This window comes from Ambystoma mexicanum, chromosome 14, assembly GCF_040938575.1.
Source record: "Ambystoma mexicanum isolate Mex_15411 chromosome 14, UKY_AmexF1_1, whole genome shotgun sequence".
Taxonomy (NCBI): Eukaryota; Metazoa; Chordata; class Amphibia; order Caudata; family Ambystomatidae; genus Ambystoma; species Ambystoma mexicanum.
In genome coordinates, this window is record NC_090940.1 from 178,525,359 (window position 1) to 178,541,667 (window position 16,309).

The following is a 16,309-nucleotide window of genomic DNA, read 5'->3' on the forward strand; positions in this document are numbered from 1 at the left end:
AAATAATTGATTGTACCAAATATGGCAATCTACTCATAGAAAGATTGCAAGCTTGAGGCTACCCATTAAAATGTTTAAAGCAATCGGCAAAATATGCTTGGTATACAGACAGGTCTGTGTGGTTCACTCCGAAAACCAAAAAATCCACAGTGGCCAGTGTGATCACATTTTCGAAACACAGTCCAGATTAAAAAGCTTGCCAACAAATACTGGTATTTAGTACAATTAACTTGTAACATCCCCAGGCCTCCACTATCGGCCTTCAACCGGGCATCTAATATACAAGACAAGTTGTTCCATTCTAAATTTGTAGAGCCATGCTGTGATCACATCCTCCTGAGACTTTGGAATATTCAATCAGAGCCGCTGAGTGATCATTACCCATGCAGGAGCTGTATTGCTTGTCCATACACAATTAAATCACGATTTTCAATCATGCTAACTTTACATGGCAACTAAAAGGCTTTATGAATTGTAACTCCAAAAACGTAATTCATGCCACCCTGCGCCCCTGTAACATGACCTACATCGGCATGACAACTAGACCAATTGCCACAAGAAGAAATTAACACTGATCTAAAATTTAGAACAAAAGCATGCAAGCTCTGTTGGCTAACCACTTTGTGGACCATTCCCTTACGGAGAACAACAGGTGGTTTGTCAGGGTTCGAAATTGAGGGCAACTGGGAGCTATTTAGCTCCTGCTCGCAGCCTAGAAGAGCCTGGTTAGCTTGACACCAACAGCTACCAGGAGCTCCTTGTGGGTCCTCCGGCCAACTGATGCAGAACAAGCACAACCTTGTGAATTTTAACTGCGTTTTGGACAATCTATAAATAAATGCTAGAACACATCTACACAACATTTTAAAGCATAATGGGTCATAAATAATGGACAAAATGATAAGATTGCTTCTTGTGTGGAAGTTAAGATTTGCGAAATGCTTCTTGTTCCCCATTGATGGCTCTTGGTCACTGGTTAATGCTGGATACCCAGGAGCTGCTTTTAGCTCCAGCTTATTCAGTATTAATTTCGAACCCTGGGTTTGTAATTGATCTTCTTAGAACAGACCAACACAAGGTCTCCATGTCTAACAGACTTTTCAAATTGGAACAAAGATGGATACATTGCCTGTTGGCACACATCGCTGGCTTGAGGATGTATAGTGGCCCACCCTTTTTTGCTGACCCCATCGGGCAGATTTTATCATCTCCCAACTCCCATGCCTTCTTCAGTCCTTATGGTAATGGCTTCACGCTGGGAATTACACCAACTCCAAGATGGCCACTACCATCAACCAAACACAGCCCAGCTAGTGTCTAGTTTCGTAACCCATGCAGTGCCTTTAACTAGACTGTGGCTACCCTCTCCTGCGCAGGTAACTTTGTCAACACCTTGATGCACGGTCGGTTGCCTACGCCAGCATGTTGATGCACAGTCGGTTGCCTGTGCCTCGAACAAAAACAGGACTCGGTAAATTAAGGTAAACCTGCACTTTGCACCAGCCACACCAGGCACCTACCACACACTTCCATTTGTACTCTCAGCAGCAGCCCCTACTCAGCAGCAACCCCCTTCTCAATTCCGTTCACCTGTAATTCATTTGCAGAGGCCAAGATTGGCTCCCCCATGGCGCTAGCTCAACGCTAGTGTTCTCTACTCCTAGCAGGGTCCTGTGCACAACCCAAATTGATGAGTCTTACCTTCTGTTATCATACACCATTACAATAAAAGCACATCATCAGCTTGGTTGTAGACGAAAGGATCTAAAACAAAAGGATCGAATGTCTTTTTTTCGACACCAAAAGTGCCGAAAAAAAAAAGTTTCAAATGCTTTTGTTTGTTTGGTTTTTTTTGTAATGGGGGGGTTTCCTCCCAACCCCCCCGTTTTCCTTTTAAAAAAAAAAACGTTTTTATGCTTACTAAACTAAAAAATATATAAATATAAAAGCATTTGAATTTTTTTTACGGTCCTTTTGCTTTTGAAAAAAAGGGCATTCGATCCTTTGTTTTCGATCCTTGACTGGACACCCATCAGCTCACGTGTTGTGTATCTGAGCTGTGTGCAATTTTATAGATGTTCTGAATTGCTGCAGTTCCCGGATCACCAGAGGGCTGCTGCCAGCTCCCAGGATTTCAGTAGTTTTTCCTGTATATTTGAGAATGATTGGGTTTCCCCACCTTATCAGAATTATCACCAAACTGAAGTCAGTAGTCCTTTGACCTCGAAAGGATGAAAGGCTGAGTTGTCCTTGCCGGGTTTGGAACCTGCAACCTACAGATCACGCGCACATTGCAGCAACGAGCGCTCAACTGGCTGATCTATCTTATTGGCTAACATCTTTCAGAGGTCGGTAAACTGATTATCAACTGAGATATAATAATCACAGTGCCTAGATGTTGGACGAACCATGTATGATGCACTACCTAAGTTAAATACCTATCTGGATTATCACAGGAACATGTTTTGCTGAGTTTCTATTTCAATTACAAATGTAACTTTCAAATGTTTGTTTTTGAACAGCGTTTGCACTTCCAGGAGAGTCAAGTTTTGGATGTTTTAATTGTAGTCTTGAAGATTTGAGAGGCTATAACACCTGTGATTGGTGTAACGCCCCTCCATTGAGCGAAGACTCTGCTGCCACTGACTGTTTATAGTAATTTACCCCATTGACTGCAAGGTTGAATGGATGTAAACTAGACTGTGCATACTCATTTTACACATTTTAAAATGATATGTGTAAAAAGGATCTGCCTCTGCATGATTATGCACACAGCAAAGGTACTCTGAAAAATACAATTGTGCAATACTTGCCTCCTCCCCCAAGCTTTTCTTACTTTGGGACATCAACATCCGTCTCGACTCCACTGATGTGGCCACCATTCTCTTCCGTGACCTCTGCAACACTCTCCCTCCTTCCCTCTGGCTCAACCCACTCTGCAGGGCACACCTTGGATGCTCTCATTGCAACAGACATCCCCTTCCAGCCCCCTCACTACGGCTCTCTTCTGGTCTGACCACTCTCTCCTCTCTTCCTTCCTTGACCTCCCTGTCCCCAGTATCCCACCCCCGCACTGCCAGTCTCTGCTGTCATTCGACTGTTAAGGCGTGTCAGTCGCTGCCTTTGCTTCCACCTTCATCCCTCCCCCGCTGCCTTCTTTTACTCTCCTTCTGACTCTGTCCTAAATTACCTCCATCTCTGTATCACTAACACACTGGACATCCTTGCCTCTGTCATGAGATTCTGCATGCAGCCTGCCTTCAAATGCAACTCTTGGTATGACTTTGCCGCTTTGAAACAAAAGTGGAAGTGGCAGACATCTAGCTCATCCCATGACAAACTGGCCTGCCGTCTACTCCAAAGGCAATACTGTCTTTCCATCTGCTCCAAGAAAAGAGCTCCTGTCCAAGCACACATCTCTGGAGCCACAAATAACACTGCTGTACTCCTTTAAAATCTGCAAGGAACTTGCCAATCCTACCGCAGTCTCCTCTTCTCCTCCCTGGCCCTATGCTCGGCACTGGCCTCCCGCTTTTCCTCCAAAGCTCTTCACATCCGGTTATGTCATCTGCCCCCCCCCCAATCTCCCTCCTTCTCTCACCTCATTTGATCCACCCATACTCTCCCTACTCTCGCCCATTGCAGCAGATGAGATCTCTAGAGCAGGGATCGAAATTAGGTTTGGTTAAGCATGAGCTAAAAGTGGCTCCTGGGTATCCAGCAGTAACCATGGACCAGGAGCCATCACTGGGGAACAAGGCGCTAGTACATAGTATTTTGCAAATTTAACTTCTGCAAACATATATTTTGTCCATTATTTATATATCCCATATGCTACAAATGTCGTATAGAGACGTCCTAATGTTAATTTGGAGATTAGATTTCAATTTACATAAGGGTGTTTGCTCGGCATCAGTTGGCCTGTAACTCTTGCTGTTAAGCTAACCAGCCTCTTCTAGGCTACAAGCAGCCGAGGAAGATGAGGAATGAGGTCAGAAATATTAACTCCACTTACTTTCATTGGCACTGTCCCTGTAATAAGGCCAGGCAGTGTCAGCCACGTAGTCTTAATAATGCACACCTGCCACTTGTTAACACTCCCTGTGAGAGTAAAAAGGTGGCACGCACAGACACGCTTTGAGCGAGGTTGGGCATGAGAAGGATTTTGGGCTGATGCGAACCAGGCTGTGGCAGTGGAAAGGCTAACAGGCTGATCAGCAGTTGCAATGATCAAGAGAGAGCCACGTGAGAAGTTCACCCTTTTGGGAAGCCATAAGTGTTCCAAGTCTGGAGCTGAGTAAGCGGAGAAAAAGAAACCTTCAAGTTGCATGAAAGCAGCCTGCGACCCTCCTGGGTGAACGGCAGAGTTTGGGAGGAGCAGAGGAGGCGTTCTTAACGGCCTTGACTGCTGAATGAATAAGATGAAAGAAGACCAATTAACGCAACTGGTGAGCTATTGAAGACAGCAAAAGTCCAGTTTGCGTTAAAATAACTGTAATCCTTGAAGGTTGCGCGTACGCCGATAAAACACGAATGGAAAAAACAACTGTTGTGTAAAAGGAAAAGATGTAAAGTAACAAAGTGGTCCTGCGAAGCAAAGTCGCACTTTCGAAACTCAATGTGATGAGAGTTGAAAGATATTACAGCAGGAACCAAAGGAAAGAAAGTAACCATGATATGTAAAGAAAGTTGAATAAAAGGAAAACAGTATGTCAACTCTGAATATGCAGAAAGAGAAAAATATAAGCACTGTGAAAAAGGCCAAAAGGGCAAACTAAAGAGAATAAGAACCACAAGTAGCAAGAGGCATTTCTATTACAAGATGAAGACGCTTGTGAATTGCAGAATTGTTGACGTCGAAGTGGTCATGTAGACGTCTATGTGAAATCCTTGCAGTTTCGAAAGTCTTTGACAGTGAAAAGATACCCAAGATAAAACGTGGGGAAGGGAACCCCCACAAAGAAGCCGGCTTGAGCCTCGCAGAGGGAAGCCTGTACAAAACTGGGAAATTGAGAAACTGTGATGGGAACAGAGTATTGATGACAAGGCGGACAAAGCCTAAGGAAGTGATTGAACAGCAAGAAGTCTGAAGCCCAAGATTGAACTGTTCAAGTGTGCCAGTAAGCCAAAGTATGCAAGACTGATAGTACTGTGCCAGTCACATATCCTTTTTATAAGAAACTCTCTAGACTGTGGGACTGAGCGTGGGGAAGGGAGTTGTTACTTAAGCCATTTTGACATTTCTTTTGAGACCCCATTTTCCTTTTTGTATTCCCATAACACATTTGTCATTTTAAGAAGGAGGGCAAGTTTAGGTTTTCTTATAGGCATTTTTATTTTGACAAGACTGACATGCACTTATATATTTAATGGTCAAGACTACTCCCTTTCTAGAGTTGGGGCCAGTTAGGAATTCTGCCAACCTAAGTAAAGTACTTAATAAAGGTTTTCAAAACTAGTATCCATTGTATCTGTGTCTACTGCTCGATACCATGCCTTTCTCACAACACCGAAATTGCTAGCTGCCTCCATGACCACCAGTCCGGTTTCAGGGCAGCCAGAGGCAGGCATTGAAACTCCTCTCCTGAATACCCAAGAAGACCTCCTCTCTAATCTGGACTCCACTCCTTCTGTTCTGATCTTCCTCGATCTTGCCTCTGCATTTGACACGGCCAACCACTCCATCCTCATAAACCGTCTCGATGATGCCTTTGGCATCACGGACAGGGCACTGGCATGGCTTACCTCTTTACTCTTTAACAGACCCTCCCGAGTGCAAATGGGTCATTTTCTCTCCTCGACCTCACTCTCATTCTGTGGCGTCCCTCAAGGATCTATCCTATTGCCATGGCTCTTCAACATATAAATGGCCCACCGGATCGCCTCCTACTCTACTACTAGCTCTTTCTGGCTGCCTTCCCCTTACCACCACCACCTCCTCTTCTTCCTCCCTCATACCTGACTGCTATTCAGGCATGGTGCTCTACCAATGATCTCTGCCTCAATGCCAGCAAGACAGATAGCCTTCTCATTGGGACGCCTGCTCCTAGTTCCCCCCCCCCCCCCAACACTCTGGCCAGACCCCCTGGGATCCCTCCCTCACACACTTGTGAGGCAAAAAACATTGGGATCCTCTTTGACTCCTCTCTCTCCTTCTCTCTACACATCACAACCTTGCCAAGACGTCCAATTTTCAGCTTCATCTCCTCGGGTATTCTACCTTTCCTCACCTTCCTCAGAAGCTCAATGTCTCCATAACCCTGGTTCCCCCTCAGCTTGGCTACTACAATAGCCTCTTCCTCTCTCTCTCTTTGTTAAGCAGAAACCTGTGCAGTTCCCTTAGGGACCACTGCAAACAGTTTAAGACTACAGGAGTAAGCAATAAACCCAATTGGTAGCAGTCCGCACCACCCAGATTTACCTGGTAGCTGTGGCTGAGCAGTCAGACTTCTCTCAAGAAGAGTTAGGCAGTATATAGAGTATACACAATTGGGCTAAAAATATAGTAGCACAAGCAAACACTGACCAGAGCTTTGGTATACAAGTATATAAATATTTATTTTAAAACACACTTGTAAAAATACACTGGCACTAATATGTCAATCAAGTTCAAACAGTCACTATAAGTATATACACCTCCCTAGTTAATTATTTGACAAGTCTAGGTTAAGACACCACTTATTTAACAAAACAGAGTTGAGCGCGTAACCGTAGATGGCACTACAATAATTTGTTTAAAAAGGGAGAGAAAAGGCAGAATAGGAAAAACACACAGTACCAACACTTTTAAGCAACCACAGCAAGTCAAGTTCATAGGTCAGGCCCACTCTTGGCGAGAGCAAGGCGGAATGTGCCCAAGATCACACAGTGGAAATGCACTCAAAGTCTTTGCAGAAAAGTCAAGAGGTTGGATCAAGTTAGAAAGGTAATGTTAGCAGGTCCGAGGTCACCCCAGGATAGAGAGTCAAGGATTTACCGGACACCTTGGACAGTCTGTTGCAAGGGAGACCAGGCGGGACACAGTACCTGAAATGGTGAGAAAGCTCCAGCGGGGGGCAGTTGTTCCTGGCAGCGGGTGCAGGTTGGAGCTTCGTCCAGGGGAAGAGAAGATCTCGACGTGGAGGAAAGCTGGAGGTTGTTGCACTGCCAGGGAAGAAACCAGCCGCGGAGTTTCCCGGTTAAAAGGTACAACCCTTTTATTCGGCCGCCGGGGTGCTTGGCACAGGCGATTCGACCACGAGACGATCCAGGAAGGTGAAAAAGGCGAACTGGTTGGTCCCACCAGCTCAAGGGGAAGAAGACTCTCCTGGAAGATGATCTCCTCTGTCGTTGGGGGGGAAGTGGTGAGTTTCATACAGCAGGGCTCCACCGGTGGTGTCGTTGTAGATGGCTCAGCTTCTCCCCTCTTCGGATTCTTTAGGTCCTGTGGCGACTTCAAGTTCCAGTCCCCAAAGCCCTGCTTTTATGCAGCAAAACCCCCATTCATCAGCCTAGCTGCCACTCAAACCTGCTAAGTGGTGAGCCGGGCGGCTCACCACTGGGCCAATCACACAAGAGTGTGACTTGAGTTGCCAAGGCAACTCAGTCCAGGGTGCCTAATCCCCCTCCCACACATCTTGTTGACCCCAGACAGAGTGGCACCATTTGGAGGGCTTCTGTGGAGAAGCCCGCCAAAACATGGAACAAAGGGCTCGACTTGGGTTAGAGTTTCAGAGGCGAACACAAACGCCATTTTAAAACCGAGTCCTGGCAAAAAGACCCAACCGTGGAATAAATATTAAATAAATAACCCGGCGGTATCTTTAACATTGCACCAAAAAGTGGTGCGTTTAAAATGAATGGGAAAATCCCATAGGAAATATTCTGGTAGAATATTTTGCATGGTATCCACTGCCACCAGCCAGAAAGTCGACAAGGGGGGGGGGACTGGACAGTGCCCCCTTGGAAAACAGACCCAGGGGTAATCGAATTACCCCTACCAGTACTTCCACAATATGATGGTTTGTACTGGTTCTGTTCACAATTTGAGACTAGTAAAGCCAATGGTGACTTTACATGCCCTGGGAGACAGTAGTAAGTCTCGGGGTATGGAGTCTATGTTTGGGGGTCACTATGACACCCCAGGGTTACTGCACTGAGGGTGCTGTGTAACACATACCAAAAACACATGAAGCCCTATGAAGTAAAAAAACCCATAGCCCATAAAACACATTACGTAGTCAAAGGACATCCTCAAGTCATGCCTAAGAGTGGGAGAAAGAGTCTCACTCATCAGGAGAATACAATAAACCCCAAAAATCCTGCAAAGCTGCTGGGGGACTCACTAGGTTTGGGAAATTAGCCTTAACAGATAATTCTCCCTAACACTCGCCCCACCCCCACCCCCTCCAACTATTCCAGAATAGGACTGCAAGACATATCCTTGGCCTCAAGCCCAAAGAACAGATCTCTAAGCCCTAAAACCACTCTGCAGTCTCCTGTTGACTGCAAGGATCAAATTCAAAACCCTTTGCATCATCCACAAGGCTGTCTGGGGCCTGAGACCTCTATACACCCAGCTTTCTCTCTCGAAATACCTCCCAGGCAGAGCCCTTCGGTCTTCTGGCTCCAACTCTCTGCAGGTCAAACGTTTCTCCAAGCAGATACTGGGAGGTAGATCCCTTTCCTTGGCTGGCGCCTCCCTTTGGAACAGCCTCCCTCCCCCTCTCAGACTTGAGCCAGACCTTCTTAAATTCCGGAAACATCTCAAGGCCTTACTTTTCTCCTCCCCCACACTCCTCACCCCTCTGTGCTAAACTCTCCACCTGTGGCTGGGGCCTGGTCCCTTCAGAGTCATACAGGGCCAGACCCCATCCCCCCCCCCTCCCCCAGTCCCTTTCCAGCATCCTTTGTCAGCACTTGCCCTCGGGCTCCCTTTTCCAGACTATCCCTACTTAGTTCTCTCTGTCCACTGCACTCTTCCTTCCCTCCCCCCTCTTTCCCATGGCACGTTGGTCTGACCTGCACTTGCCTGCCTCCACCCGTGGGAGTACCCCACTCCTGCACTTCTCCCTCATCCCCCACCCCCTTACACTTATCACCTTGTCATGCACTTGCACAGTAGGATTCTTACAAGGCCAATATAACTGTCCTTTGTTGTTGTATTCTTATGGTTTCCCATGTCCCCTCCCCCACCCAACCCCCTCTTGTGGCACCTAGAAACACCTGCCTATAGGCACCTTACAAATGTCCAGTAACATGTTCATTGGTTCTTCCAGTTTCTGATGCATGTACTATGTGTATACGTCTTTTCTGACAGCTCGTGATTATATTTGTATCAATTCTTTAGAGATTGATGCCTTTACGCATTTCCTCACTTCAGGCACTTTATTTGCCCCATATAAGGCTGTCAACCAATCATTTGACACAGACAGACGAAAATTAAATTTGCAGTTAGAAACCAGCAAGGATCGTAAACTCTAAAGCCCCTTGTGTATCCCAGGAAAATTAACGTACTACCTCCAACATAAACAATGTGAAAAACTGCCTTAATATGGACACGTGATAACTTGATTTGTCTTAAAGTGTCTGTACTACAAACCATTGGTCTTTTGGTTGTAGTTATAGTATTTGTTTAGTATGGATGAGTTCAGAGTTAATAAATGAGGCGTGATTGTGTTTTATATGTATGTTCTTTTCAGAAATATTTTGATGAATTCAATACTTCAAATATATTTCTGTTTGCAAATCTTAAAAAAGAATCATTCATTTTTTGAGAATTTGAGAAGTAGCTTGTGGTTCTCTAAACGTCTTTTGCTTGAAGTCTTTTATACTATGCCGGGGCGTCTTTTTTTTAAAAAAAAAATATATATATATATTTTATTTTTTTGTGATTGCTATTGGGTTTAACTTGGAAAACATTCATCTAGTGTGACCTACTGCAGCCAGCCTGGAGTTTAGCCAGGCATGCCAGAGGCTAAGTATACATTATGGTGATCGCTATTTCAATGAAAGGAGCAGATGCAAATAAACTTAGATCCCAACGCTAAAGAACAAGTGGTGGTGGTGGTGGTGGTGGTGGTGGTGGTGAACAGTCGGGCTGGGTGAGGAAAAGAACGTTTCCTACAGTATTTTCGCCCCGTATGAGGTGAGCGTAACATCCATGATCTCCAAAGTGGGATTGGCTACTAATAAAGAGGTCGTCACGTATGAGCTTTAAGAGTTGTGTGATGAAAACCTAGAGAGAACTAATGGTGAGTATGTGGTGGTCTGAGGCAGTCAAATAGATGTGCAGTAGTTGAAAGCCATCCTTTGCCGAGTATAAATGTGCCACTGTGCCCATTAGGGGCCTGCACATATTTTACCAAATTGGACGCCACCTTAGCCTGCAGTGCCTCCCAAATGGAACATAGGCAGATTATTAAAAAAGGTAATAACTGTGTTAACCCTCAAAGTGTGTTAGAATATATGAGGATTCTGGTCGATCCCGTATGCACCTCATCTACATTTCAGAAACGAATGCACAGGCTTCTTTTCTTGGCCTTTATTAACATGCCTTGCTTTTAAGATGTTATCTTAGTAGGTGGGGCAATGGTAGAAGGGCAGGATGACCACCTTATTTACGCATTGGGTACACTCCAGAAATAGGGTCTTGCTGTATGAACAGGCCAGTGGCATTTCGCAGTGGGTGAAATGAACTACTTGGGGTACTACATATTTGCTGCTGATGTGCAGGTGAAGAAAAACTCAGTTACTGCAATAAAAATCGCTTTAAGACAAGGATCAGTTCTGGTTGAATTCTATCCGAATTGTCTCAGAATTCTCTGATAATCTGTAACACATGAATTGTTAAACAAAAAGGACAGCCTTTGTGTGGAATGGCGAATAGAAATCTGGAAATTGACTTCTCACCCTTCATGCCAATTTGTCACCTCTTTTCCAACACTCCTTACAACTGATGCCAGTGGTATAGTTCTTGAAGTAGTGCGTTCACAGATTCTAGATGAGAATACTGCAACGAGTGGTCCTGCCTTTGTGAATGTTCAGGCCTTACAGAGTAATTAGTTATTGAGACTTAGGCCCTTTCATGTTTTTGGGTGTATAGAATTAATATCCTTTTTTTTTTTAATGAAAAGGATTCAGTGGGTTCTCAACAGATTGCAAATTGAGTTTCTAGTATTGTATATCACTATTCTGTTAAGGATGTGCTGAATGTCGTGATTTCCACCCCTAAGAAGTGGACTCAAATGATGCATAGTAAGTAAACAAGAATGGGATGGTGGTTGTGCTATTGTCCAAGTATGGCAGACAATGGTATTTTTTACCAGAGCCAGTCTCCAACCCCCGGCATGTACCATGTTGAATGAATATGGTGCTAACATCAATCACTGTATGCCTTGCTTTTCCGATGATAGCCCAAGTTCTTCTCATTTCAGAAGTACCAGCATGCCTAGCCTCCGCTATAGACTGCAGTGAACTGAAGGCAGTCCAAGTCTCTGAAACGCCCACATTCAAGGGGCTGTGCCGAGCCAACAATATTCACAGCCGCATAAGAAGACTTAAGAGCTGAGCAGACCAGAACTATTCAGAGCCCAAAACCAGTCCTGAATGACTCACTCAGTGGGAGAACACATCCAATGGAGAAAGAGCAGGCACAGATGACCCTTTGGGGTAAGATAAGATGGCGGACTAATGGGAGGCACGAGAGGGGAGGGGGGGCAAAAACCGGAAGGTAGGAGTATAAAAGACTGATCAGGAAATGCAGACTGAAGGGTTTTCAGTGAGGTCAGGAGGAAGCAGAGAGGGGAAAAGAGAAGGGAGAGGAGAGGAGAAAGTGTGTGAACATCGGAGGGACAGAATAGGGGAGCGGTTTGAGAGTGGAAGAGTGCAGTAGAGCGAGGGATGTAGATGACTAGGAATAGGAATAGAGCAGAGAGTAGGTAGGAGCACCAGGGTAAAGAACGGGAGGGAGCTAGGGGGGAGAGAAAGGGGAGCCAAAACCTGCTAAATTACCATATAGGGAAAGTATAATTAATCTGGGGAGTGTTAGGATAGGATCCCTTAGAAGAACCCAGGATGGAGCAAGATAAATAAAGCTATGGCCCTCGTCGTATCTAGTTTTTTAGAAAGTAGGGGGGTCACTAGAAGCCCATGGGAAGATGAGGGAGGGATTCCCACCAGTGTGCCTCAACCCTGAATCAACCCATTACAAGTTTGAATATCTTCTCTTGTGTTCAATTAAAAATTCTTGAACCACACTATGGAGTCAGGGAGGCCATCCATAGCAACGGTATGGAATTCCTCATTGAAAGGGGGCGCTCTCTATCTGGGTCTCTTTGCCATCACCCCTCCTGGGACAAGGAAACGTTTAGTGAATGTAGGACGTACTAAAACTAAGCACATATTGTGAGCTGAGTATTGTGGCCTGGTCAGGACAGGAACGTTAATTACCAATTGTGTTTGTTCTGCATGCAAGGACTTGGATAGAAGTTACAAACTGAAAACGCAGCCATTAGCTTTCATACTGTATCGAGAGGGGATGTGGCAGGAACTGACCTTCGTTGTGCTTGGACCCATTGATATGGTTTGCTGATGTGAAAATGTCTTCCTACGCATAGGAAATCGGTTTCAAAGGGGTTCAATGTAAAGTGTTACAACAAAGTGGTGAAGTCTCTAAATGGCGAGTTTGGTGCAATTCACCAGTAGCATGTTTCGGCATTTCTCTGAACACCATGCTGTTCAGAGAAAAGCCAACATCCATCCTTCAGGAGGCCAACAGTGCCGTTGAAAGGGTGAACGTAACATTCATGGAAGCTGTTAGAATAGCTAATGAGAGTGGTGTAGAGGGCAAGACCACTATGATGACCAGATCAGTAGCCTTGTTTTCCCCACATATTACTAATAGCGAAGTACCATTGGCATTGTTAAGGGGAAGGAAAGCCAACACCAGAGTACGTCCTTTGTTGCTTTGGCGAGATGAGCCTGAGAGTATGGATGTACTCTGCCTGCAAGAAAGAGTACAGCCTACGGAAGGCTTATCCAAGCTGACCTGTCGTACTTGATGGCCTACGTCCTCATGTTGGTTGTAAATTATGATAAGTCTTTGTAACTTTGAGGTTTAGTTTTTATTTAGTGGTCTTGAAAATGCTGCATACGAATGCCGCTTGAATGGTTCTTGAGTTGCAGGTTAAGCAAAATGGTTGACTTTTGAAGAAAGTGATGTCAGTTTGCCTGGTATGGGGGGCTACGTAAATACTCTGAGATAATGTATTTTAACTAAATGAACAAATTGTTTGCATTGCTTTTGCCTTCATGAGGCTTCGGGAAGAGAATCGTTACAGACCGTGGTGCATTTTTAGGGAGGTTTTGTACTCTGGGGGTTTGGTTGCCTCCAGTTGGTCCAGCAAGCCTGAGCTGTGTTCCAGATTTCCTCACTGAACCACACTGCCTGATATTGAATTCATTGTCACACCAAAGTGGGGTGCCCTTAATGAACAAATTCAAAATGTATTTCTGTGGGGTCACACTCCTTCTAGCGCATGTGGCTATCGTCAATTGTATTTGAATAAATCTTCTGTATGGCACACAAATACATTATTTATTCAGTAGGCCCATGGGTCCTACAACAATACATATCAACATTGTAATAAAATCTGCTTGAAATGACACAGGTGCAATAAATGACTAGAAAAATAATAAAACCGCATCTCGGGCCAGTGAATCAAAACAAATAATGCATGTTAAATGGACTATTGTACAGGCTAGAACACTTATATGCAATTGATTTATTGTAGCAAAAACACATTTTGTAAATCAAAGGTTGTAGAAACAATATTGCAACAGAGAAATGGCTGTGAGTATAAGTGAATCTTGTTGACACAAGTAGAGGAACTAACTCCTATACTGCTCACCCTGCATGTCTAAATTTAGCAGAGTACAAAAATGCCAATGTTGCACGAATAGTAAATACAAAATATATTCAGATCTAGATACACATCCCAGGTCTACCTTTGGTTCACATTGACAGATCCCGGAGATCTGTATGTGCTGGGGTTGTCGAGATGGAATGTTTCGGCAGATGATGGAAGTTGGCTGCCTTCTTCAGGACCCCAAGGGAAAATGCAGCTCTGTCGATGTGATGTACCAAATATATTACTAAAACATTAAAACTGGAAACTAAAACCAGAATTTTAGAAAAGGGGAAAAAAACAGGGAAGAGGGGGCAAAATGCAGTGTAAGAAAGACTTCTTTCTATGTCAAAATGCATCACCCTCTATGTGTGCCATCACCCTTAATCAGATCATCACAGATGAAAGTAGACTTGTCCACCTTAAGGAACCAGAAAGAGCAAAGAAGAAAAATAGAGGCACTACATTTTGTGTCTTGTGAGATCAGGGCCAACCCTGCAGATCCAAAACCCATGTCTCGAGTTTCTGCTAAAGAAATGCCAAAAAAAGGGTTTATATAAAAATGTACTGTATATATAATATTTGAAGACCAAGCTAAAATGAAGTTGAACAATTGATGATCAAGACATTTTTTTTTTTATTTGAAAAAATCTACAGTTTGAACACAAAATTCAAACTTTTGTTTCAAAAGAAAAGGACAACGCAAAGAACTAATTAAATGTGTTATACATCTGCTTTCAAAATCATGCCGAGATAGTTCACAATTGCACACACAAGTTTTATATTGTTTCCGGAAATGCTCCTGGCCCACCACCCGTCCATGCCTTCATCTAGGGGGGCAGACTTTCCAAGGTGTAATGAGCATTGATTAGCTGTCTGTTTACATTCAAGTAGCAGATGTTTAGATGTTTCAATGGACAGTCCACAGAAGCGGCAGAGATTATCTTTTTATAGATTTGTCATTTCTTTGCCAAAGAATTTCTTTGGTTTTTAGAATGTTCGCCCGAAACCTAAGAAATTGCTCTCGATGATGACGGGATGAACAATGCATTAGATTATGTGCTGGATCATTTAGTTTCCTGTGTTCGCCTCCCAAGAATTTTGTTGATTTCAGCTTTTGTCGTGATTCATAGTTAACAATCCAGGCCCAATTTTCGAATTTCTTTTTGGCATGCTGCGGGCGGTTTAGGAGTTCTTGATTATTTATGTCTGCAGCCGTCAAGAATGCCAGTAACTTGGGGAACCATGTATTGAGTACATTTTGGCTGTTTGGAGCACACTCATTGGCAAAGATTTCATATGCCGGTGCCGGTGACTTTAAGGCCATTTTTCGCATTGTCGCAATTGAGTTCCAAACCACTCTGATGTGCAGTGAGTTTATGGTAGTTCATGTCTCAATATAGTAATCTATGTTGTTTGTGGCAACCTCGGTACTTGTCGCCAAAAGTGTCCTTCCAATACAGCAGAATCTAAGGACCGGTTCCAGAGAAAACTTTCCATAGTTCCTGTTGTTGTTTAAATCAAGACGTGAAGACAGGGTACATTTGTCTAGTTACAGCCATACCCGGGCCGGAATGCAGCCAATCCCACTGTGCATGCTGGAGAAACAGCAAAAAAAACGGCAAAATGAAAATTAGAAGTTGTAAAAATATAAAGACGGCACATGCTGTCGATATATACCATTACTTGATTCCTAAAGTGCTGTGCCAAAAATGCAATACATGTTTGACAAACGTGAGACATGAAAAAATCAATAAAACAAAAAAAAGGATATGTTGAACCCTTTCGAAACATGGACTCATAACACAAGCGGCAGAAGCTAGGGGTGCAAACCACTGAGGTTCCTAAAAAGTTGGGCACAACTTGCACTACACGTTCAACAATGTGAACGAGGGTAATGTTGAAAATGAAGTAGAACAAAGGGAAGTTTGAAACCCTCCCCTTCTCCCCCCTCCACATTGGCTTGTCATACTAACAGCTGTAAATGGCGTAACAGAGCCTAGAGAACTTAGCCGATCTAATAGGGTAAGCAGAAACTGAAAGAAATGTCTACCTGAATGAAAGTTCGGGACTCTGCAGTTAAAGCTTCTGCCTCCAAAGATAACGGAATGCCACACCTGCATCCTAGCCAAATGGCTTGCTATATACATAGCATAGAGATCACATGTCCAAATGTACGGACTGCCCTGGATATAGAAAAAAAGACTGGTGTACTCGCAAGGAGCTGTGTAGCATTGAAACAAGAATTTGTTTCGTAATTTTTTTTTTTTTTAATTTGTGTTTATTTAGTTTACAAACAGAAGTCATGGTACAAAAATGAAAAAAAACACTTTAAGGCTTTGATATACAAGACAAATCAGCGAGATTAAATTACAGTAGAAGTTCGTGTTCACGAGCTCATTGTCTCTGTTTAAGTCCTGTAC

At 43.9% G+C, this 16,309-nt stretch overlaps 1 protein-coding gene across 4 annotated transcripts in view; it reads left to right on the forward strand.

Moving 5' to 3' along the window:
- MED6 (mediator complex subunit 6) overlaps positions 1-16,309 on the forward strand; it is a 292,739-nt gene that overhangs the window by 41,511 nt on the left and 234,919 nt on the right. Inside the window, exon 1 of one of the 4 annotated variants that reach the window (XM_069638865.1) lies at positions 11,415-11,649. The exons of 2 other annotated variants lie outside the window; for them this stretch is intronic. In XM_069638865.1, coding sequence (XP_069494966.1) covers positions 11,616-11,649 — 34 coding nt within the window. In that variant the 5' untranslated portion in view covers positions 11,415-11,615. Of the gene's footprint in view, positions 1-11,414; positions 11,650-16,309 lie in introns of those variants that run through there. One more of the 4 variants, XM_069638864.1, reaches the window with a different exon arrangement.